Source organism: Branchiostoma belcheri, unplaced genomic scaffold (genome assembly GCF_001625305.1).
Source record: "Branchiostoma belcheri isolate BF01 breed outbred unplaced genomic scaffold, Haploidv18h27 scaffold27, whole genome shotgun sequence".
Classification (NCBI taxonomy): domain Eukaryota; kingdom Metazoa; phylum Chordata; class Leptocardii; order Amphioxiformes; family Branchiostomatidae; genus Branchiostoma; species Branchiostoma belcheri.
Window position 1 is genome coordinate 1,975,656 of NW_017803876.1, and position 24,115 is coordinate 1,999,770.

Here is a 24,115-nt window from a genome sequence, read left to right on the forward strand (position 1 = left end):
GAATACACAAGAATACACAAAATACGTAACGCGGAGTGAAATTTTTTCTTACCTTCAGCGTACATTGTCGAGTTGTCCACGGTAGAGCTTCTGTGGAGCGTGGTTCCCGCAGTTGTCGCTGCAACAACGCAAGAACGATCACAAATCAAATCAAATCAAATCAACTTTATTGCTCAACAACTGTAGCTGGTACAATGTATGGAAAGGAAACAACAATGGTACATACATAAACTAATACTAAGATATAATTCTAACGAGCTAGTAATGATACTAAAGCTAATCTATTGTGTTTTCTTAGGAAGAGTATTATTACATTCTGTAATTCAGGGGATATATCAGTTATTTACAATCTGGTGTCACATGATGATAACGTTTCATTATTAGTTCATCCAAACCTTCTTTAAAGAAATACACAATGACACCAGAGGTGGTCCTGCTAAAAACAAACTTAGGACCTATAGACTGTTCAAATTGGCCTACAGTGAAGAACAGTACCTAAATATCGACAACACACGGCACAAAAACGCCGTCACAAAACTACGCATCAGCTGCCATAAACTGCACATTGAGACCGGTCGACATAACCGCACTCCCCTGGAACAACGTATTTGTCGATACTGTAATCTAGATAGAATAGAAGATGAACATCATTTTGTAGTAGAATGTAGTTTGTATAACAGTGCGAGAATTGAACTTTATAGACGAATAACATCGATGTTTCCCCACTTTACACACCTAAGTAATACAGACAAATTCACTTTTTTAATGAACTTAGACAAACCCTCGATCCTTAAACTTGTATGCTCTTATCTTTTCAACATCACAGAGAAGCGAAGAGAAGTCGAAATTATGTAACAGACTGTAGTGCTAGTACTAGATTGATCTTGTTATGTATATATTTGTGTATTCAAGTCAACCTTTGTACCTAACCCAGTGGGTATGTTTGTACAATAAAGGTCTTCATTATTATTATTATTATTAATATTCATGAGCACGGTTTTTGTGATGCACTGTTACTGTACATCAACTTACTGGTTAGTACAGTAGTCCATATTTTTGTGCGGAACAGATCGGTATAAATCCCATCGTTATGTCATGTTTTTTTACAAAGTTGGGTTTCGTAAAAGTGACGAGAAAACGATCGAACCAGAATCTGTAATCGATTCGAAGCCCTATTATTCCCACAAGACGGTGTGAATCACTGAGGGAAAATTTGAATATTCATAATTGTGAACTTTCCCACAACCACAACTGCTGCCTTCTACAAAATGCGATGGTTACTGGAACACTATCCTGAAAACAGTGTCTTTTTCTTAAAAAATCAAGGACAGATTTGGAATTGAATTATGACAGTAAATTAGGACACTGCGTAGATAATAACAGTTACATGTGTAGTAGCCTTTCAGTGTGCTAATAAGTCCAGCTAGACAGTGTAGTGTCCACCTTTTTTTTTTATCAAAGTTGCATCATTTATAGAAATGTTGCTGAAAAAGCTACATGTATGTAGATGCATTTATTGATGTTTGGTGATATCCAAGAAAGTCAATATTCCTGAAAAAAATATCTCCCAAAGAAAGTTACATGTATTTGTTTACTTGTCAGTTGTGGCCTACATGAACACACATGCCCTAAATACTGGAGATTACATAAGACCTGGGATGAAACTCAGTTATTTGGAGTTGACTACATGGGACATGTCCTAGCTTGTTATTTGCGTGCCTACTCAACAAATTTTGAAAATGAAACTGCTGTGTTTCAGAGAGTTTCATTCCCAAGTTTTATCTGTGTAACTGAATTGTATTGGTTGAAAAAAAAAGCCTTCCCGGTAGAGGGTGTCTCTAACAGACAAGATCACAAATATAGATATCAGCATGTTCTTCTGTCATGTGTAAAGAAATTAGTACTCAGTAAGCTGTTCTCTCAAAGTTGTGCTCAGTCTCACAGCTGACAGAAGTGGGTCGTTCTACTACGTGCAAGCTGGATTTTTTCTAGGTCTATACTGTTATGAAACATGTTGTTATGAATACCCATCTTTTATTGCATGGAGCCTTCAAGGAAATGCTATGAATGGGTAAACTAATCCAACAAATTTTACCTAACCTTAGGTTACTGGCATAGCAGTGTGTGTAGCTTGCCAGTGCAAGATGCCTTCCATGTTATTTTTTTCCCCTAGCTACGCTAGGTCATTCTCACCTTCTAGGTCCAAAGTCCAGTACCTGATGTAATCTCACGCCAACGAACCTGCTTAGGTTGCATGTCTCCTGGTTTTCCCCTGTAGCACAAAGGGGTTGAAATAGTGCATTACACTACAACATGTCAAAGGTCAGCACCGGGCCTCCCTTCCTGAAAACAACACAGGAAAAACAAGCGTGTTTTTGTTGCTGACACATCACTGTTTTTTGTTGTAGCCTGTATTGTAGGGAAAGGTCACTGGCCTGTGTAACTGTGTTGTATGTTGGCAAGTCAGAAACAGAATTAATTTTATGGGCACCATTACTTTACACCTAGTGAAGTATTGTAAAATCATTATGAACCAGATTACCAACACATACATGCTATTTTCCACAGCTTTGTTGTTTTGGTATTGGCTGCAATAGAAGGTTGAACCACGTCTCTTACACAAGGTTTACTTACCGTTGGCCCACTCTGTGGTACTTGACGGTCAGCTGCAGTCGTTGCTAGTGTTGAGTAGGTTGTCTGAGGGTAACAACCTGGTTTGTATGCACAGAGAGGGAAGGTTAAAATTTTTCCTGGTTAGCAGGGATTCTTGGGATTCCAAGCAGGCTGTACTGCACACTAAGGACACCAGTGAAGTCTTTTTCTATGCATTTGCTGCATGGAAAACCTATGTTGTTGAATGTTCAGTACAATGTGCTACCCGATTACTTTGAACAGTATTTCAAATCTTGTATTTTAAAATCTCTATCAGTAATCGTGACTTGCGGATTTGCAAACTTGTCTTTTTATCCAAGCTGGCTTTATTCTAGATCGTTGTGAGAGCTAGTATAGCTGCTATGGGGCAGTGTAAACCTCAGGTGGCATCAGCATATGTGTGTGTGCAAAGATTTGGTACTGCTGCTGTCAGCCTGTACTGCAAGTTGTGGCATTGTGCCAACCCCTTGGTTTTTGGCTTCATCTATCAAAATCAAACCAGGTATGACAACAAAAAAAGAAGGTAGTAAATGGTATTTTTTCTGGGATTAAATTTTTTGTAGTGTCCGTTGCAGCAGACAAACAGGAATGGATAAAAATGCAGGGTCAACGGAAGGAAGACCTGCAATTTCTTGTTTTCCACGATTGCTGCAACCTTCTGATGATTACACCCCTGTGACATCACCCACTGGCTGCCCATAAAAGGGCAGGCCGAGATGCCACCCCTGGATTGTGTGGGACAGGTTTTCCTCCCCCTGATGATGTCATGCAATCTGCCTGGATCAGGAATGAACTGCACCGCTGGGGTGGTGGCATTTCACTCTCACTGTTTTGTAACAAAGAAAGGTTAGGGACTAGCTTGGACGTGCGTTATTACCACAGTAGTAGACGTGCATGGAAACACGTACTCTGAAGAATTGGTATGGCTTTGTCCAGCGTATTTTCCATGTTTTATCTATCAGTTTTCCCCTGTTTAAAAAAAACAACAAGAAATATGTGATGATAATTGGGAAATTAGTGCAGATTTTGTGGAATTCATGGCACATCATTCCTAAAATGTCCTTGTCTTTACCTGGATCATGTCAGTCTGATCCTTGACCCGTTTTTCTATGAAATGGAAACTGCTTGCATTTGGCTTATTTCTCTGTGGTGGGGAAGTTTTGCTGCTGTTGTTTTTCAAGTCAGTGATCTAGTAAGCTAGATGTGTTGGTATTTTCCAAGCATGAAACAAAATGCTGATTTGCACATTTGTACAGTATGTAAGCTAACATTTTTCTTTTCTTTTCAAATTTGAGATAAAATTTTGTTTTTACTGTATTCCACTATGCTATAGTGACAACTATGATGAGATGCAAAGCATTTTTGCCAGGCTAAAACTGTTTTTCAAACCCTTTTAATATCTTCCTTGGAGATGATAGAACTGTGAAATGCTGTGGATTTTTATCATCCATATGTGTCAAAGTAATGGAGTGCTCTTTTGAAATCCATTACTATATTTATTCACATATTATTTGCTTTTACTGCTAGTGAACACCAATTTCATTGACTGATTGTTTCCATAAAATTATTAAGGTTGATTATTGAATATCTCTTAGTAATGAATGTTGTATTATTATTGATATTTGGAGCTCTCCCTAACAACATCTCACTTTTCCAGGTCTGCATGTTAGGCGGTGATCGAAGAGGAACAAAGCGAAAGCTAACCACGATGGCAGATGACCCAGACGACCTGGCTGGCCACAAGACCCTGGGTCTCCCCTATGCAGCGGAGCGGCAGTCCTGCTTCCGGATTTCCCTGGTCAAGCTGCAGGCAGCTCAGCGGCTCATCGAGCCCAGCCTCAGAAGATCGGTTCTCATCTGCAACACCCTCAAACACATTGAGGATGAACTGAGAGCGGAGGGGAACCTGGGCCTGCTCCACAGCGCGTACGCCTTTGCGACGGGCAACACGCCGGCATGTGCGCCACCCACACCCATCAGGCAACCTGAGCCCATGCCTCTGACTCTGAACGAATCTGCAGCCGAGGACATTGCCTCCTACATAGAGGATCTGAACAATGATTCTGTGCAGAGCAACAAGGAGGAGAGAAGGAAGACGACGACAAACAAGCTCGGCTGTGCCACAGTAAACCAAAGTACGACGGGGTCACCGACTGAGACAGCCAAGGACCACACTCCCAGCTGCATGACCCTGACCAACACACAGCTCCGGATACAGTCCACCAACCTCAGTGCAAACACTGCGCCGCAGCCAGACTCCATCAACCTGGACGAAATCTTCTCCGACCTTGACAATTCCCTGTATGACCTTGACTTCCTCACGCCATACACCGCAAACATCAAGCTCACGCCGCTGAGCGAGGACGACGTGTCCAACTCCTTCGGCGGCGGCACTGCGACCTTCGCCACGACGCACCAAGTAACAACCAACCAGACCTGTCGACAGAACGAAGAGTGGAACGAACTGGACCACATAATGGAGGTGCTGGTCGGCATGTAGCATATACTAGTACCTTTCCACCCTACCCAGAGAGCAAAAATTTTGATACTACCAGAGAGTTCTATATTTTGGATGGTACAGAGTATTTATAAGTGCCTGACAAGATGCCAGAGGTTATTGTTGTGGGAAAGGACAGGTGCAGGAGAGGCCACTTAGGTGACAATAGGTCAGGGGTCACTCCTGCATCTGTCCCCTCCCCTTTGGAAGGATAAATGTAAGTTATTACTCTATTTATTGGGAAGAGTGAGTATGAAAAAAAACTGCAATGGAAAGTAGAATGCAAGTGTATTTCCCTGTGAGAAGTATTTTATATATATGAGAGGCTATTTCTATCAAGTCTAAGATGTGTATGAAAGCTAGGATGGTTGATGATGTGTTGATATGCGTTGTTCCCAAGACTGTGAATGGGACAACAGGAAACTTTAGGCTCTGAGAATCGCAGACTGTGGATCAGTCAACACCCTTCTTCCAGGATCAAATCTTGTACAGATATTATAAAACATAATGTCCCCTTATCACACGGATCACATAAGGCATCAAACCAGAAGCAAATGTGTCTTACAAGTTATACAGGGGAGAACTCCCTTGTACTGCCTTTTTCATCTTAAGCCTTTGGAAGGTATGGGTATGTATGATAAGGGGACTTGGCCATTTGATATCAAAATGTGCAAAATCAGTTGCTTGAATTCTTTATCATGTTGCAACAATTTTCAGTGCATGTTGGTAAATATGCCTAAGCTTGGCCTGTTGTTCATTCAGGCCAGTACTGATGCAGGGCTCAAAGCCATGACCTGCTCGGTCACTTAAGTATGTCTCAACTACAACTCAAACATCTCACACAGAATGTCCTTGGAACACTTCTCCTACCTGTTCCACTCCCTCCTCTAAACATTTGTCATCAATTTTGGCAGCTGAAATGAAGGTCCTGTGGTGGACAAATTCCGTAGGTTACCAAACAAGATATGTATGTCAGTAGATACATAGATAGATATTGTGAAAATCTTTGAGTAGCCATGATAAAGTAAGATAGATAACGGACAGGGGAGGCCAGGGTGCTCATGCCCTCACCTGGTGCCAAAGGTGTGTCCCATGAAGTCCATGGAAAGTCCATGTTCTGAGGAGAAAAGAGTTATGAAGAAATTTAAACCAATTGTTATCACCAAATGCAATGTCATCAGATTTTCCTGGTGCTGCAGCTGGAGGGCTGGGTCATACAAAATGTCTTCTCTGCTCTCCACACACATTTTAGATCAGACTTAACCTTTAGGGTCATTCAAGATTTGGCTTGATGTCAAGATTGGGAACAAAGGTGTTTCTATTTTTGTACTTGAACTGTTTAGAGACTGGAACATTCCTGGAGTTAGATCTGAAAATGTGACACCTTAGTATGGAAACACAGTTTAAATAGCATGCAGAATGCCAGTACAGTATAGTGTGAAAAGAAATATGTTGCAGTAGATTGGAGAGATGATAAGCTATTTATTGGCTGAAATGTACTTCTCTAAGCCCAAAGAGGAAATAGTCCAGCTTTGTTAGAAATTGATGTCTTCTGTAATTTATATCGCAAGTTTTGTAAGACTTGGTGCATGTGAGCACAGAAAGCCAGAAGCAGTAGAATTTTCTTGAAGCCAAAGAAAAGAGGAACGCAAATGTGCGGCAAAATTTTACACAGTAAAATTCAGTTGATGAAATTTTGAACTCTGAAAAGCTATCGATCAGAAGCAAGATTTTGCAAATCATCTGTTCCAAGCATTATGGACAAGGAAGTGGCCTTCAAACTGTTCTCAAGGGCACAGAAATTTGAATAATATGTGGACTTTCGAAAGTTCCTCCCTGATGATTCATGGTGTGATGTAATCTGTAATGATTTCCTCTCCGTGCCAAGACTCAGCCCTTCTGTCTGCACCAACAGGAAAACAACCCAGTGATGATCAGCTCGGGGGCAGAACGTACTCAACTGTGCCTGCGCGAAACTCAAAATTTTCACAGTTTTCATTGGATGTTTGGTCAACATTGCGTCAGAATTTTGCCTGTTGCAGATGATATTTTTTCGAACACAACATTTGAAAACTATACTGTACAGGATGTCATCCTTGAATACGAGAATGCCACCTTAAATGAGATGTTTGGCCAACGTGCTATGCACAGTACATTACGGGTTTCTCGCAGGTGCAGTACGTTCTGCCAACGTGCTGTGATGATCCCTCCTATCAGCTGATTAAGTCTGCAGTTAGCCCCACATCCAGGCGACCCATGCTTTCGATGGGTTCAGATCTTGAGAATAATTTCTGCAATAATATATGAAAGGTTGATTGTTTTTACTGTCGACTCACACAAAACAGTCCTTAAGCTTGCATACATGTCAGTATGTCAAGTGAATAACACCTTCTGTCCCACTATCTCCAAAGGTGTTTTTGTCTGTACATTTATTGTGCTCTCTGGAGCAATCATGACAAGAAATCAGACTTTGAAGGAGGCCATGAGGGTTCTTTACGATGAAATTGTTGTATATAGTTAAATAGAATAGGAACAAACTATTTATCGTTGTTAAGATGGTCTGTCCAATTTTTTTAGTATCACATCATCAATTTGTGAAGAGATTATCATATATATATGTAAATGCCTTGAGACAATAAGCACAGTTTTGTTTTTAAACTGTTCTGTCAAAAACCTGTATGTATCAAAAACTCCATGAATTTCCTGTAATCTGTCCTTTCCACTTTTTATAATTTTGTACATTCTCATAATTTGATTAAGATTATTTATGCATTTGTAAATATGAATTGTGACATAGAGTGAATGTTACAAATGTCTGTGAGCTGTTGCTATCATCTGCGTCAGGCCAATTCAATTTTATTGATTGGTTGCCACATCTTCTGAATGTCATTGAAGCAAGACTTTGTTTTCTCAGTGCAAAAAAGAAGCACAAAAATGTACTTATATGTTATTGTACCCAGTCCTGAAGAATGTACTAAGTTTGTTCTGTTTTGCTTTGCTGTGGCGAGTTTTGCTAGGAAATTGTAGCCTTGGTAACATCCTAGTTAGTTTAAAAACACCAGGGGTAAATGCATTCCCTGGTAAACCGGCCAGGATGGCACCCAGGCTAGGAAATTTTCATTGCCAAGCAGTTAAACCAGAGCATCCTAGGACTTCAAACAATTCCTCCAAACATATGCCAGCTTCTGTGCAGATAGCTTTTCCAACACAAAAATGTCTGTGCTTTTCAGAACAAAATTGACATCTATGCAGTGCATGCAAGTGAAGGCTTAGTGAGTCTCATATTACAGATAAGAAAGAAATGGATGGTAGATACTTACGTGTGTGCACTGCAAGCCCCAGGAGCTGATTACATGTGTGGCCAGCTCTTAGCTTGGGTACCAGGCAGGTTAGTTTATGCTTGCTCCAATAGCCTCAGCACCAACTAAGTGCTGTGATTGTTGGAGCCAAACCGGGATGGTACCCAGTCTAGCCAGCTCTTACATTCCTGAACCAAAGAAGCAAAACCATGTGTAGTACAGACAAGAACCTTTCTGGTGTAACATTACTATTACTACTGTTTCCTGGCATCATGTGCAGTTGGGACCTGCCAAGGATGAAAGTGATCTGAAATGGGTCTTGCTAAGGACTCTTTCAAGTCATGTGTATTTGTCAGAAGGGTGTTCCATCATGTTTGTTGTCACATGACTTTGTTGCACAGAGTACATGTATTTCTCAAGATTATGAAGAAGGATTGTGGAATATTTGAAGAATGTGAGAAGGAAACACTATGCTGTGTTGTGTTGTGTTGTGTTAACCCTTGGCATCATTGCCTACTTGGGTTGCAATAAACCCCCAACTTTCTGTAACTTCCAATTTTCTGTCAAGGGCTTACAGATTGGGAGTCTGAAATGTATGTTTGGATGGGAGCAAGCAATGTTATACTTCAATGCAATGTCCAAGACTTCTGTACCAAGTACACTTATGTCACGCTTTGTGTAATATTGTTCTGTAAACAATATTGTGTGTCTTGCCAATGCAGCCCAAAATTCTACAAACAAGTGCATTTCGACAAGTGCATCCCGGAAGTTCCAAACATGAAACCTTTCTCAGCTCGAAGCTCAGACAGTTGGAAAGAAAACATTCTGTGATGGGTACATGTGAAGTCTTTTATATCCCAAAGGGAACGGATAGCTGTTGAATGTTGTCGGCGTCCTTCCCACTGGCCAGTACTGCAACAGGGCCAGTCTATGCAGAACCGTTATGTGTTTGTGTTGCAGCTATGAATATATTATGATATCCTTTTTTCTCAATAAATTTCGTCCAAAGGCTATAGACATGCGTTTGGTATTTTATTGACATTGGGTTTCAATTGTTCCGGTAAAGAACATTTTATTTTTCAGGGAGAGAAGACTATGTGAAAAACATGGGCGTGGCAGTTATATAATAACCTGAAAGCACAATGAAAAACACGAACACTGGAAGGAGTTGTTTGTTACACAGTTTGAAGATTGAGATAAAATAAGTACATTTTTTCGCGTGGGCCTAACAGTTATATAATGATTTGAAAAACAACATGCAAAACACGAACTGTGAAATGAGGTGTTTTGAATAACAGCGTTATGAAATAAGTAAAGTGTAGGCAATAATTGGCAGTTTATTTCTCAACGAGCATTTCGAGTGGCTCATTATACACGGTGACTAGCAACGCGGGTTCAAAAACAGCCAAACAGGGAGAATAATTGGCCAGGGGAGTCTAGCCCCCGTACTCTCCTAGCAGAGGTTTCGGTTTACTGTATTTTTGACGCGTTTTTATGTTAGGCATTTTTATTGGGCTTTCTTTATTTGCACTGGTATTTTTTCTTCGTCAGCCAAACAAATAGTGGCAATTGGTAACTGCCTGGCAAATGGATATATAGTCTGCCTGGCGAATTTGAGGTCCAATTGATATTGTCTTTGCAGTCACCAAAAGATCTGCTTGAAGACTATTTAGCTATCGTACAGTTCATTTGCCTGGCCAATTACTTCCATTTTTGTCCGACTTCTACGATCCACACACCCGTAGAGGAGGCTAGCAGCCAGAACCGCCCACCACATACAGGTTTGGGATCGCGCCACCTGTGCAAATCCTCAGCCCAGCGTTGCCCTGGCGACGTCCATGCATCTTCCCACCTCGGGCGACCAACTCAAACACCGTCGGGGTGCCACTGTTCACGTGGCACGGGCGGCCTGCCTGCCTGGTCTGTACCGCTGACAGGTGCACGTACTGACAGCTGAGGACAGCCTAGCTAGAGTTCACGGGGAGGTGGCCTGGAGGAATAACGTCTTATGTAATCTCCAAGCAGACCTTTTGGTGGCTGCAAGACATTATCAAATTGGCCAGGCAGTACATGTACTACATCCATTCGCCAGGCAGTTATCATTTGCCACCCTGCCGTTAAAAAAGATGACAGTACACGCACAAAAGGGAGTACGTCTTATGTAAGTTAAGGAGCAATGGTGGAATGTAATAGAAGGAGAAATGAGAGCCTACGTGGCCTTATGACACTGTCCTCACCTACACGCCATAGCAAAAAGCCTTGGAGATGAATATAACGTTACCTAATGTGTCATTTCGGGTGAAATGTTATACAAGATTCCAAACTACGAGTCTTATAAAGAATAATGATGTGTTTGACCTTGCTTTGGGCTGTTCCATTTTGAATGTCTGAGAGGGGACGACCAGTTGAATTTTACCGTGAGTAACACAACAAAAACATGCGATATCTATTAGATGTAGTGGGACGGTGTAAAACCTCTTTACAAACGTACAAACACAAGAGAGGAGGCCTTTGAAAATCCACTTTCTCATCCTTTTGATGATACTGCAACATATGCTAAGCATATGTCAAATATACACAATGCAATGAAGAAGTATTCCGTGTGTGAGTCATTTCAAAACCCACACATAACGTTACGCCTTGGCCGGGTTGCTGTCTGATCCCAGTTCTACACGACCTTCACTTTCTAGAAGTCCAACAGGTTTTCTTGACATGGGTAATACTTTGTATTCTCATTGATATTCAAGTCACGTTGTATTTGCACAGTAAACCCAAGCAGGTTTTATAATAACCTCATTGGCACAACGAAATAAAGAAGAAATTCAAGAGTGCTGCGAACGCCAGAAGTGGACTGTAGGTAAACGCTATTACATTAAAAACGAAGAAGGGTGAAGAGGAACCTCGCTCTCGCCTCACCCGTGATTTGAAATACCCTATACCATTGTCGTTATTCCCGCCCCTTTAATACGAAATCAAAAGCTCCACCATAACACAAGGTTTGCTTTCGGCATTGATGGTCTCCCAGCAATAACATGAAGTCCTCTAGCGTAATGAAGTAGAACTGCATGCAGTTGGGTTAAAAAACCTTCTGTCCCTCTTGTCTAGTTTTCACTCCTTTTTGATTTTGTTATACCCTAATTAAAAACGGGCAAGTCCAGGTTTGGGCCAGGTTTTCACTCAGGATAGCAAGGAGGTTAAGTCCTCCTTGAGGATAGGAAGAACTCGCCCAAAATGATTAACGCCGTCAGCGCACTAGTCTACGAAGGATGAGCGCTACAGGAGGATGCTTGAATAAAAAGATCGAAGATGTATAGCTTGAGATTGTAACTGTTAAAGGGACGGCCAGGCTAAAATTTAAATCTTCGTAACTCAAAAAAGCGAATACCACTCTTTTCTTCAGCAACTTCGCAGGTTTTTTTTTTTACCTGAAAATGCAGCATACGTATTTGGCGAATTTCCAGTCATGATAGCAGAAGTCCAACAAGACCGTGCCTCCTGAAATTAAATACCCGTTCGTTGATCAATTCGCACTGATGGTTAAAGGAATTATTGCACGATGAAATTGCGCCTCCTAGCGGCCCTCCCCTCGTTACACCAATCAAGACCTGGACCAGACAATTAAGCTACGTACTATTCTGGACTGGTACAACTTAACTGATCTAATGTTCACATCATGTTTGGATTGAATTTTGACAAGTTATTAAAGTTTGTTAATGTGGCTGTTCAAAACAGATGGCATGTCTGATCAGAAGTGGCTAAATAATAATGAAATTTATTGCTTAACAATTGTACACCGTGACAGTACATGGTACAATGTATGGCAACAGCTATTGAACACCAATACTACTAATATCTATTAGAACAAAATACTATTGATAACAGTATATGAGTTAGATTATCATCATGTACGAATGATCTCTCTCTTGAAATGAAGTACAAAGAAACTGATGAATACATATGTATATGGATATGGGAGTTGAGAGATGAAGAACTGTGTCATGAATCCACACAAAACTGGAGACCATGAAGTTTTCTTACAGACTTTATTGTCTTGCACTTGCCACATTGTGATATCATATACAGGAACACTGAGTTAGAAGGCAGGGCACGGCATGTACAGTAGGTATATGACATCATTACTTTACATGTATGACAAGTAGTAACAACGGTTCTTTGTTAGAAAGCTGCAATGTGCAGCCTTCCACGTAATACTCTCACCAGCTTCTCACTTGAGTTCAGGGTAACATTTTCCAAAATGATAGAAAATTCACATTTAGAAGGTATATAAGGGTATAAGTTATATCTATATCATGTAGCATTTTCCCCAAGATCTGCCGACGATGACATGAACAGTGCTTACTTCTATAACTGTGTGTCAAGCTGTAAGGAAGTTTCAGACACCTTTGTGGTCACGATTCCTAGGTACAGTACTTCATGTAAGTATATCCAAGATTCCCTTGAATACCCTTAGCATAAAGCCTGAGTCAATAAAAAAATGTGGCACCATAGTGTTATGAAGTTAGGACTTTCTCTAAGCCAGCATATTTTACATACATCAGTACATTTTAAGTAGAATTATTTATGCACTACATACACAAATTTCACTATATAATCATCACCTCATCAAATTGAAATGTTACCAAAGGAAAAAAAGAATAACAAGTCCTTTACATGAACTTTGGGGTCAAATGGTAACAGAAGCACCTGGTAAGAGAAACAACTTGAAAATTCTACAGAACAGAGAACAATCACTTCCTTTACAGCTGTGGAATATGCCACTAACTGGTGAACAAAAAGCAAAATCAAAAGGTTGATTCTCATAGAATTCATGAATCAGAGTTGCAGTGGTGATGACTAGACCACAAAAACATTCATCTGTCAGTAATACAACATATAAACTGCACCATAGTCCATTTCTCTGTACAACTAATATATATCTGCACATATGATGCACTTCGTACTGCAACATTAATTACCAAACAGTCCAATAGACACCTTTATATTTGTTAGTATTACCATCAATACTGTTCTGTATGATAAAACTGTAGCAAATGCAGCTATACATTATCGCTAGCATGAAAAATTACACTTCTGCTGTTCGATTTCAATGGAATGATACAAATTCATTTCCAGACTTTAGTTTTCCACACTGTGGATGGAAGTACTATCTCACTTTATTACTTTTCGACAAGCAAATTTCACTAGCAATGAACAGTCCTGTATCATGATATACTAGTACTAAAGACAAACCCTAAAACTTATTCCAATCAAAACTGAAGTGACTTTAACATGAGGACTTCATGGACAGTCATTGGTGTCAACTGTATACCAAAACGAGTGGCACCTTATTTTACCATTCCATATGTAGTGTACCCAATACATTGCTTTCGTTGGCATATCCTTGTCTCAGATAAAAGGGACATTTCAGCTGCATGACAGCAAACTTACTAGACTGACAGATTTCTACTCTTTACAATCAAGGTAAAATGCATTATTCGGTAGATTCACCTCATGATAATAACTGCTGATCCTCTACGGGTCTAGACATTTGACTACAACATTTCTACAGCACAGCTGGAATGAGACAAGCATACCTGGAGAACAGGACTAAACGCTCACATTCCTTTCAGTGAAAGGTACTGGAGAACTACTAGTAACAGGATGTTCCAGACCAACATATAGCAAATGTATACAAAACATCTTGTTGTTTAACCACACTTTTCAGATGCTGGCTCCTCTACTAGCATGCGACTATCATCAAACATTATGGCGATGGGTTCAATTAAGTTACGCAATAGAATTCTTGAAAATGTCCACTGTGGGAGAAGTCTTAATACACTTACTAAACTGCAGCAGAAATTTCATTCTGCTTGTCTCTACTTAACACTATTAATATTCACATACATATACATGTATATTGATTCATTTCATCAAAAATGTTATGAAAACATACATCGTCTCTTTTCATCATTTGGCATTGTGGTGTAAACATTACACATGTATTCCTAACTCAAAACACTTCAGCAAGATCTAGCATGAGCTGTGAGATTTAGCGTGAGCTTGAATACAAAATTGGAAAGTCTGGTGGAAGGAAGGAAAAGCATGTTCAAAGGAAAGTTGGAAGAATGACGGCAGGAGGGACAATCCAAAATTTGACCAATTTCAACTTTTCATTAGAAAGTCTGACAGATGATAGAGACTGAGGCTGCACTTTCCTTCATACTACCCTCTACTTGACTTTGGAGTGCAAACTGTCCCCATCATCCTTGTCTTTCCAATGAAGTTCTTATTCATCTACAATCATGTTTTAATAGCCTGAATATTCCAGGCAGTCTGATAGTTTATCCAATTCAAAATGTTCTCAATGACATGTAGCTCTGATTTTGGCTGGTTTGTGTTTACTGCAAAAAACACTATGTATAACTTACATTCATCTTATCCAGAAGAAATGGATAATAAATATACAGCAAAAATCCCATTCTTCCACCTTACCAGTTTTGACACCTATTTATTACTGTTATTATGAACAGATCAGTTCTAATACATAATCTAAGACAAAACAGAAATATTTCTTTGGCAACGTGTATGTCGTCAAAAAAACATCAAGCATAGCCATGAAATAACATACTCAAAGTAGGTGACAGCATATATGTGTTAAGGTATATATGTCAATTGTCACATTTCTGATACATGTAACTTTCTGCATTGTTTTTAATAACACTGAAGGTGAACAGTTTTGGCCTCAGTAAGAGTTTAGAATTCATTTTGACCTGCACTTTGCTTCTACATGGTGGTCACAGGTTGAAAGGAACCAAGACTGTAAAGAGATCTATATAATCTTGATTGAATAGAAAGTTTTTTTCACAGCCACTTGTTTAACAAGAGCCAACATTTTGATGGCCATCTGTCATCTTCATCAAATTATGACTGGTTCACTGTCTACTGAGGCTAGGTGTCACTAGGTACAGTGAACCAGTGTAACACCTAGCTTCAGTGCACAGTCATATTCACCCTAATGAAGACAACAGACGGCCATCGAAACATCAGCTCTTGTTAAACAAGTGGTTGTGAATAACAAACTCTGCTATTCAATCATTCACCGACCTGATGAAATTATTCACATGGGTACATAAGTTATAACCTTGAGTTTGAGGTTGAGACTGCGGCGGGCCCGTGCCAGCATATCGGCAGAATGTACTGCACCTGCGCGAAACCCCCCATTTTTCACAGTTTTCGTTGGATTTTTGGTCAACGTTGCATTAAAATTTTGCCTGTTGCAGGCAATATTTTTTTCTGACACAACATTTGGGAAATACAGACGGAGTGTTAACCTTACATGCGATCTTAAGGCGACCTTCTATGAGACGTTCTGCCGAAGTGCTATGCACAACACATTACAGGTTTCACGCAGGTGCAGTACGTTCTGCCCTTGCCGGTCGTTCTACCTCAGAGACGGCCCCTCCACACGTATCCTGTTGCCAGACATCTCCTGCATCTTCTGCACGGCCTCCAGTGTGAGCTGCGTGCACCCCCGCAGGCCCAGCCACCGCAGCTTCTCCAGCTTCAGCAGCTTCGCCAGCGTGTCCTGAGTCACACACCTGCAACTACTGTGGAAAAACAAGGAACACAGCAAAGATACGTCAATGAAGGTATTCAGGTATAATGAGATATTCAGGTAATGAGATACACAATGAAAGTTAACTGTTACACACAGACACACACACACACACTTACACACAAATACCAAACACCTGAAACTGCTGTTGAAAAAACAAGGAACACAGCAAAGATACGTCAATGAAGGTATTCAGGTATAATGAGATATTCAGGTAATGAGATACACAATGAAACTGTTACACACAGACACACACGCACACTTACACACAAATACCAAACACCTGAAACTGCTGTTGAAAAAACAAGGAACACAGCCAAGATATGTCAATGAAAGTTACGTGTAGACATCCAGGACTGACACTATGCTGATGCTACTTGAAACATCTGACAGCTTTCAAAATTTATCCAGTTGCTTGAGTAATGTTTCCTTGTGTATAACACAACAACACTGTTTTCTTCTGACACTTAGGGTAAAGAATATGCTATAATAATGAACTCATTATAATAATACATGTATACATGTAAAGCAACTTAAGCAAGAGAGACGAGGAAAGCGTGAACCTGACTATATACACTCACTGGAATGTATATATGAAGAGAGGACTTTCCTCTCCCAAACTCTGATTTTATGCTTAACTTCAGTTCAGCATAATCCTTTTTCTTCCAACTACAGACCAACAAATCAAGTTGGTGTGTTTTAGTAAAGCCAGACTAACCTGAGGTCCAGTGTCTCCAGGTTGGGGAACATGGTGTGCAGCATGGAGAGGGGGTGGTTGGAGACGCGGTTGCACAGAGCCAGACCCAGATGTTTCATGTTGGGGCCGGCGCGGTCCGACAGCGACTGCAGGCCAATCCCAGACACACTGTAACAGTCCCGCAGGTCCAGCGACTCCAGACCACCCGGCATGTGCTCCAGACACGTGTTCTTACAGTTGGTGGCTGGAAAATGCAGATGGACATTCACAAACAATTCATATTCTACAGCTGGATAGAATACAGAGATCATTTCTACCATTGTCTATAAGTATTGTTACTTGGACAATAAAAACTTGAAAATTGAAATTGGATGTCTAACCTTCATCAACATATGATGTTGTCAAGGTAACATTTACACAACTAGGAACAACCCTGGAATACCTTAAACAACTTCAACTACATGTTTAGAATTTAATTCTGTTGGAAATAAAACATTTTACTCACTAAAAACATACATATATGCCCAACACAAAACCACTGCATCTTTTCCTTACTCTACAGATGTGTTTGGGTTTTTTTCTAGTGCCTATTACTTGTACAGTTATTTCTCAATAGAAATTTTTGTGTCACTTACAGGCTAAGTCTAAAGACTTGACGTTGATGAGCTTGCGGAATATAGAAGTAACATCCTCCACCGGGAGATCTCGCCTGTAAGGGAACACATAATACCATGAAGAACCTCAAAACACATCAAAGAGTCATAACATCCCAACGTCTTCTACTGGATAAACTTAAATTTCATTGATAATGTTGACATGTTTCAAATGTACAAGCAAGAATTTCAGATTGATGACTCTCTATTGAAAACATCTTGCCAGAAAGTATATGTTCTTGCTTGTTTCACAAGTTGACCAAAAGTTGAACTAATACTGGTATTTTGACAGTCTGTCTGCTGTCTTCTCAGACTTCAGACTGGCAAAATATCCAATTTTTTTCTAAACAAGAACATTGAAGTTATGAACTACCAACCTGAAGTGAAGTTTATTAAATTCATATTTAAAGACAATTCAAACTCTACTACTGGATTAATAACCAAGATAACTTCCGGATGTTATCTATCCAGTAGTAGAGTTAGAGTTGTCATTGAATACTAAGTACTGTATTGTTTTACCTAGATATCTAACCTTCATCTATTAGTATTAATAAATTCTGTCAGAAGTAAAAAAAATGTACAGACCTACGGAACAGGTAGCAGGAGTTGAGGCACAGGGTTTCCACCGTGTCGAGCTGTGAGAGTGCCTCCTCCGTCATGGGCCAGCTGAGGGAGTGTGTGAGGGTCAGCGACTGGAGCTGCAATTTCTGTACGCTCGGAGCCTCGTAAGGAATATCTGGGAATAGACATGGACTTCTGTTTTAGTTATGCCTGTCAGAAGGTCTGGTGATGTGATGAACTAGTGACAAGTGGACTAGTAGTGGGTAAAATTGTACAGATCTACATAAATGAATACAAAAATGCTGCCCTGTATTGTCTATTGTCTGATGAAATAACATAACGTTAGGCTGGAAATAGGGACCCTAGATGCAAGACGTTTTCCAAGGCCGACACAGGCCTGCTTCTCGGCTGTGGTAAAATTTCCTCCCAAGGGGCATGTTGGCCCTGGTGCTAGCAGGGATCTGGCCTGTAGTACTATTATAGGCCCAGGAAACAGTCTAGGATCTAGGATCCAGGTTACAAATACATGTATATAGATTTGAAATGATATGGTACATAAGGAGTCAACAGCATATCTCTCAACCATATTCCTACAATAAAAATATGCCTCAATAAAAATATCAAGAAAGCAGTCATATTTTCTCATTCTGTCCCATGCTGCCTTTTCATAGAGTACAGTGCGTGGGTCTTTCTGCAGTACACCATATCATTTTACTTTGAACTTGACCAATAGTATATGATTAGCAGGTTCTGTTCCTGGCTCAAGAATTAAGCTACTAGTACATGTAGTACTCACCAATGTTCTTCTTGTAATGGGGATGATAGTATGGTATACGTGGTGGAGGCTCCACGTAGGGTTTTGGCGGAGTAAAAGACAGCGACAGCTCGTCGCTGGACAGTCCGACGGCATACAGTGTGAGACATCTCAACTTTGGCAGTCTGAACAGCACGTACTGGAGTCCCAGCCCCGAGATATTGAACCCGGACGAGGCCCGCAGACATCTGCGAACCGTCAGCTCCTCCAGGTTCTTGAGTCTGGTCAGCTGCTTAAAGGCAATGTCCCTCAGCATGTTAATGTTACTCAGCTCCAGCACGGTCAGGTGCTGGAAGTTCGTCACGCACGTCACGAGCTCCTTGTCCGTGAACTTGGTGCAGTCGCCCAGGCGGAGCTGCTGCAGCTCGGACAGCGGAAACAGCAGCCGCAGCTGCTTGTACCGCAGCCACTGGCGGATCTGCAGACCCTTCAGCTGCGGGAGGTTCTCCCGCAGCTTTTTACAGTCGTTATCGGACGTCTTCATGACCTCAACCCTCTCGATCTTGCGCTCTTGCAGGAGCGTCCACATCCTGTCCTGGTACTTACATATACAGGACAGGTACACCACCTTGTGTCTCCACACCGACGGGTGGTCGATCATCCTCTGGAAAGTCTTACACACGACCCTGATGCTGGCGCGGTCCGACGGGGACAGGTAGGAGAAGATGATGAAGAAGATGTCCGGAGGTAGAACTGACCAGTTTGGCGACGGCGGCTCCTCGTGGAGCTGTCCGTTGACGGGAGAGGAACATCTGGAGGAATTCTTGTCCTTCTTGAGCTTCTTCTTGGGGCGTTTCTTTTCCAAGACCTTGATGTGGTTTGAGTCTATTTTAGAATGCATCATGACGAACACCCTGGGTTCCTAGAAAAACAGTGAAGGTGAAAATCTGGTTACAGTATCTGAAAAGGTAATGATAACTTCAGTCATAAGTATTACTGCTTGAATAGATAAGAAAGCACTACCTTTGTATTCACAGATAATTCAAACTCTACTACTGGATAAATTATGGAGATTACTGGAAGTTTCGAGTAACATCCATTACTCGACTTTTTCAGCGTCACTAAAATGAACGTCACTATAACTTTTGTACTAATAAACTTTGTTGCACAAATCTTCCGTATTTGTGTACTTGATTGTTAGTCTATGTTCAAACTGCTGATTCCTCTTATTATTCACACGCTACTACAGCAGTGAAGGAACTTCTTTGAAACTCCTTCCAACATGCAAGGCAGATTGGGTAGCAACAATACAAGATAGGAACAAAAGCAAACATTGATTGGTTATCACCAGAGGTGTCGGGTAACTTTACATGTGTATTGGAAGCCAGACAAGTGGGCAACATTAGCAGGACCAGTCTAATTGGTGATCAGTGCTAGTTCAATAGAAACAGACAAGATTTTTTTGTTTAGGTTTATTCTGAGTCTTTGGGAATATCACTGAATATATTTAGGGTTAATTAACTTGATGTTCAAATGTTAACCAAAGATCCAAATTTCTATCAATGGAAAACTTAACCTTTTTTTAAACAATCTGGACAGAATGAGAATAGCAAGAATTTCTGTGCGAGTTGGAAATATGAACTGACCAAAATATCACCCAGGACTGAAAGATGCCTATGGACGTTGTATCGTGATTTTGGTTATGCTGCATGCGATTGCCCGCCAATTTATAAATTATGATAAAAACACGTCCATTGCCTTGTAAATACTGAAGACAGCTACGATGTATACAGCCTCTTGTTCTAGCCCTTTGAAACAAAAATTCACGAAGTACAGAAACCAGAAGCACGGTAGAAGCGGCATAAATTTGCCGCGCAGACAAATGTGAAACTAAACCATCATGGCACTGTAGTCGGCTGAAGAAAAACTGTGCATACGTAATAAGTACAGTACTTGAGTACAGCTGGAGCTTACCACGTGTTTCTGTGTTGTCTCCGTAACTGACAGTCGGTCGAACTAAATCTGTACACCCACTACAAGGGAGGGAAATCCGCAACGGTTTTTCTCTACCGACACGGAAATATTTTCAGAGGGCCGCCATTTTGTATCCCAGAGTCCTCACAAGATTCGACCGGCTGCACTTATGATGCGATCCGAAAGGGGCGCGGTTAGACTTAGCTGAAGTTGACAGGCTGGGTATACGTAGGTATAACTATAAAGACAATTGATTTTGATAAGTTCTTTATTCGTACGGGAATAACTATTGACAAAACAAATGCCAGTGAGATAAAAAAGACAACAGTTTATTTTGTAGAATAATGCAATTAAGAATCAACAGATGAATGAGAGAATGAGTGAGTGTGTGAGTGAGCAAATGTCTTCTTTAGCAGTTCAGAATTGAATGAATGAATAAGATAACTCCTAATATCCTAAAAGTTCATCTGTATTGGGAGAAGTCGAGGTTGCCACAAACTTGATACCTTTGACCCACTGCTCAAGGACTGGAGTTGTACAGTCAAAAAAGTTTGGTAGTCCAATTTCTTACATTGGAAATTGCAATAAGTTAACCCCCCATTAACAGTTATAAATTTCGCTGCAACATTTTTTCTGGAGAGTGATGCTATGCGTACTCTACAAGCAAGTAACTCTTCTTGCCTGAGATAGGAGTGAGAGTTCTCTGAGTGAGCCTCTGTAAAGCTGCTGCCCTGTCTACCTAACATATAAGGTACAGAGTCATAGCCTTTTTCATGCCACAGGTGCTGTAGGTTGTTGATCCATTGTCTAGGGCATGGTATTGGAAGGTAGAGCTCATCCCTCTCCTTCCATTGCTTTTCACCTCCACAAGCAAAGTAAGGTACCCACTGGAGTGTAGTATTAAAATTAAAGGAAAGTCATGTGCCTTTCCCAAGGACACAGCATCTAGCAAGGAAAACCCGTGACCAGTCAATCGTGTGTCTGCTCGACTTTAGCCACTTGTCCATTCAACACCACAAAGCTGCTGCCCTGCCTACCTAAAATGTACCTAAACATATATGATACCATACCACAATAAACCACACATTTCTCAGGTCTGTAATCCTCCCATAGTTTATTCATGACTGACAAAAAACAAGAATAGTGGATAAACAGCTGCACATCATCTTGTTCCATGTAAATCAAACTGGCTCTCCTTTGATCAGGCTGACTAAATCATGCTCCTAGCTGCCGACAGAATCTAGAATTGCATGCTTTACACCTAAATCTAACTGTCCAACTAGCCAGTGAAGAACATAGCCACAGCATTACCAGTAACGTCAGTAAACCCATCTGCACATATATGCTATGTAGCATTATGACACTCCCACTGCCTTTATGATACAATCTCACTTAATACACATAGCTTATTTCAGTTTTTACGAGCTTTAGTGTTTTTACGTTAAAACTTACAAGCAGAGTCATACTAAGTGGAAAGTGAAATATAGATTACACCACGGCAGTTGTTTACCCTCTATTCCTGTCAACATTATCATCCTTAAATGTGAGAGAAGTACATACTACAATTGTCTTATCACGATGCTGTTCCATTGTACCAGGAAAAGAAGTGCAATTTTGTTTTTGGAACAGCAAAGTAATGAGACCATCACAGCAGTGCAATTTTCCCAATAGTTCTCAATTCCAAAGATGCCTGTAGTTCATCCCAGTACTGCTAGGAGGCACTACAGTTCGTCCTTCCTGTCAATCTTGATCAATTCCACCTCGAAGATCAGCGTAGCACCACCTGTAACAAGCAAAACAACTGTCAGACTGAAGTTTACATTTGTCCATGTCCTCCACTAAGTTATCCCATAGGGTATATCTTAATGATGAAGAAGGACTCTCCCAGAAACATGTAATGGAGAGACAAGATGATGTAATGTTCCAACCAATGTCAATTCTCCACAAAACATGCAACACTAATCTCTTGAACAGCACTTTAAATCTATAGCTGTGACTACAAAGTCTATTACACCAGAAAGTACTTGAGATAGTGTAGTCAAGCAGTATATCATCGTCACATAAATCTTTCACCAGGCAGGACTGCTCATTATGTGTGAAGCTACAATATCCTAACAAGGTATGACTGTGTCACCTGGAATCATTTTGCCAGCTCCTCGGTCACCATAACCTGGAAGAGAATTGAATACGTAAACATACAGGAAGTCAGTGTATATATGTCAGAGTCGCTTTCTGTCAGTCTGAATTATGTCCTACTACAAGGCTACCCTTCAGAGTCAAAAGTTGTCTAAAGCAAGAGCATGTTGAGACAAATTTCTTTTAGAAAGTTCTTGATTTGTGCCATAATTATTTTTGGCTTATATATTACATTTGTTTACAATTCATTATGAGACAAAGTTGAAATACATTTGGTTATTAGTAGAAAATGACAGACAATAGTATTGACAACAGGGCATCCCATAGATATACAAATCCTAACTGCAAATATTTCTAGGTGCTGATCCTTTTAAGCAGGCTTTCACATTGGGTCGGCTTCATCTGGGCTTGACAATTGGTGTCTGCAATTACTGCAGATGCTGCTAGATGGCATGGCAATACCACACTCCGCAAAACGTCACTCACGACTGTTGCAGGGCATGTTGACACACAATCATTTGTCATCAATATATCAACATATTAACAGCTTGAAAATAAACTGAAATGTTCATCTAGTAAAACAATCATTGTTATCTACTGGATATATATTGCCATAATATACTAGTACTAGTAAAGGAGAGGTGGGACGAGGAAAGGATTTGAAAAGCACCACCTACCAAGTTCTGGTGGAATGACAAGCTTCCTTTTCTCTCCTTCACACATCCTATGAAATAAAAGAATGGATGGTTATGCAGGTATACATATATGTATGTACTAATAGCAACATTAGGTAACTTAATAATAATAACTGTTACAACTTTAGGTAACTTAAATGTCTTTTTTTATCAAGTGAGCAGTGACCCTGCTTCTTTTGTTTTATTCTGTATATTTACTTACTAAAACAGGACCTCACTAGCTACAGGCAAGAAGTTAGGAACATATCTGACATATATGTGTGCACTTAAGGCCACATGAATTTAATTTGTTGGTTCTCGGATTTTTTCAGAAAAAATATGAAGCGACAGGGCAAAAAAAAAAAAAATAAAAACAGGCCTAGGCATCCTATTATAGCCCCAAATGCTTCGATTGGAGCCATGAAGTCAACACAAAAAGCTGGGATAAAATTTAAACAATGAATTTTGAACTTTTAACCAAACCACTGCATTAAAAGATTGAAAAACTGTAACAACTAGGAAGAAAAGGACTTTCCTCAACTGTTGGGAGCAAAATTGAGCATTTTTTAGATGATTCAGAACCAGAATTTTTTTTTTTTTTGC

At 40.4% G+C, this 24,115-nt stretch overlaps 1 protein-coding gene, 1 long non-coding RNA gene and 1 pseudogene across 2 annotated transcripts in view; 2 read left to right on the forward strand and 1 right to left on the reverse strand.

The window, feature by feature from the left end:
* The window catches only part of LOC109472193 (SERTA domain-containing protein 2-like), a 12,962-nt gene extending 3,499 nt beyond the window's left edge, over nt 1-9,463 (forward strand). Inside the window, exon 2 of the mRNA XM_019771790.1 lies at nt 4,310-9,463. Within this exon, the coding sequence (XP_019627349.1) occupies nt 4,316-5,152 (837 nt within the window). The 5' untranslated portion in view covers nt 4,310-4,315 and the 3' untranslated portion in view covers nt 5,153-9,463. The remainder of the gene's footprint in view (nt 1-4,309) is intronic.
* LOC109472214 overlaps nt 1-24,115 on the forward strand; it is a 34,514-nt gene that overhangs the window by 9,926 nt on the left and 473 nt on the right. The gene's annotated exons all lie outside the window — the stretch shown is intronic.
* The window catches only part of LOC109472207, a 30,572-nt pseudogene continuing 18,934 nt past the window's right edge, over nt 12,478-24,115 (reverse strand).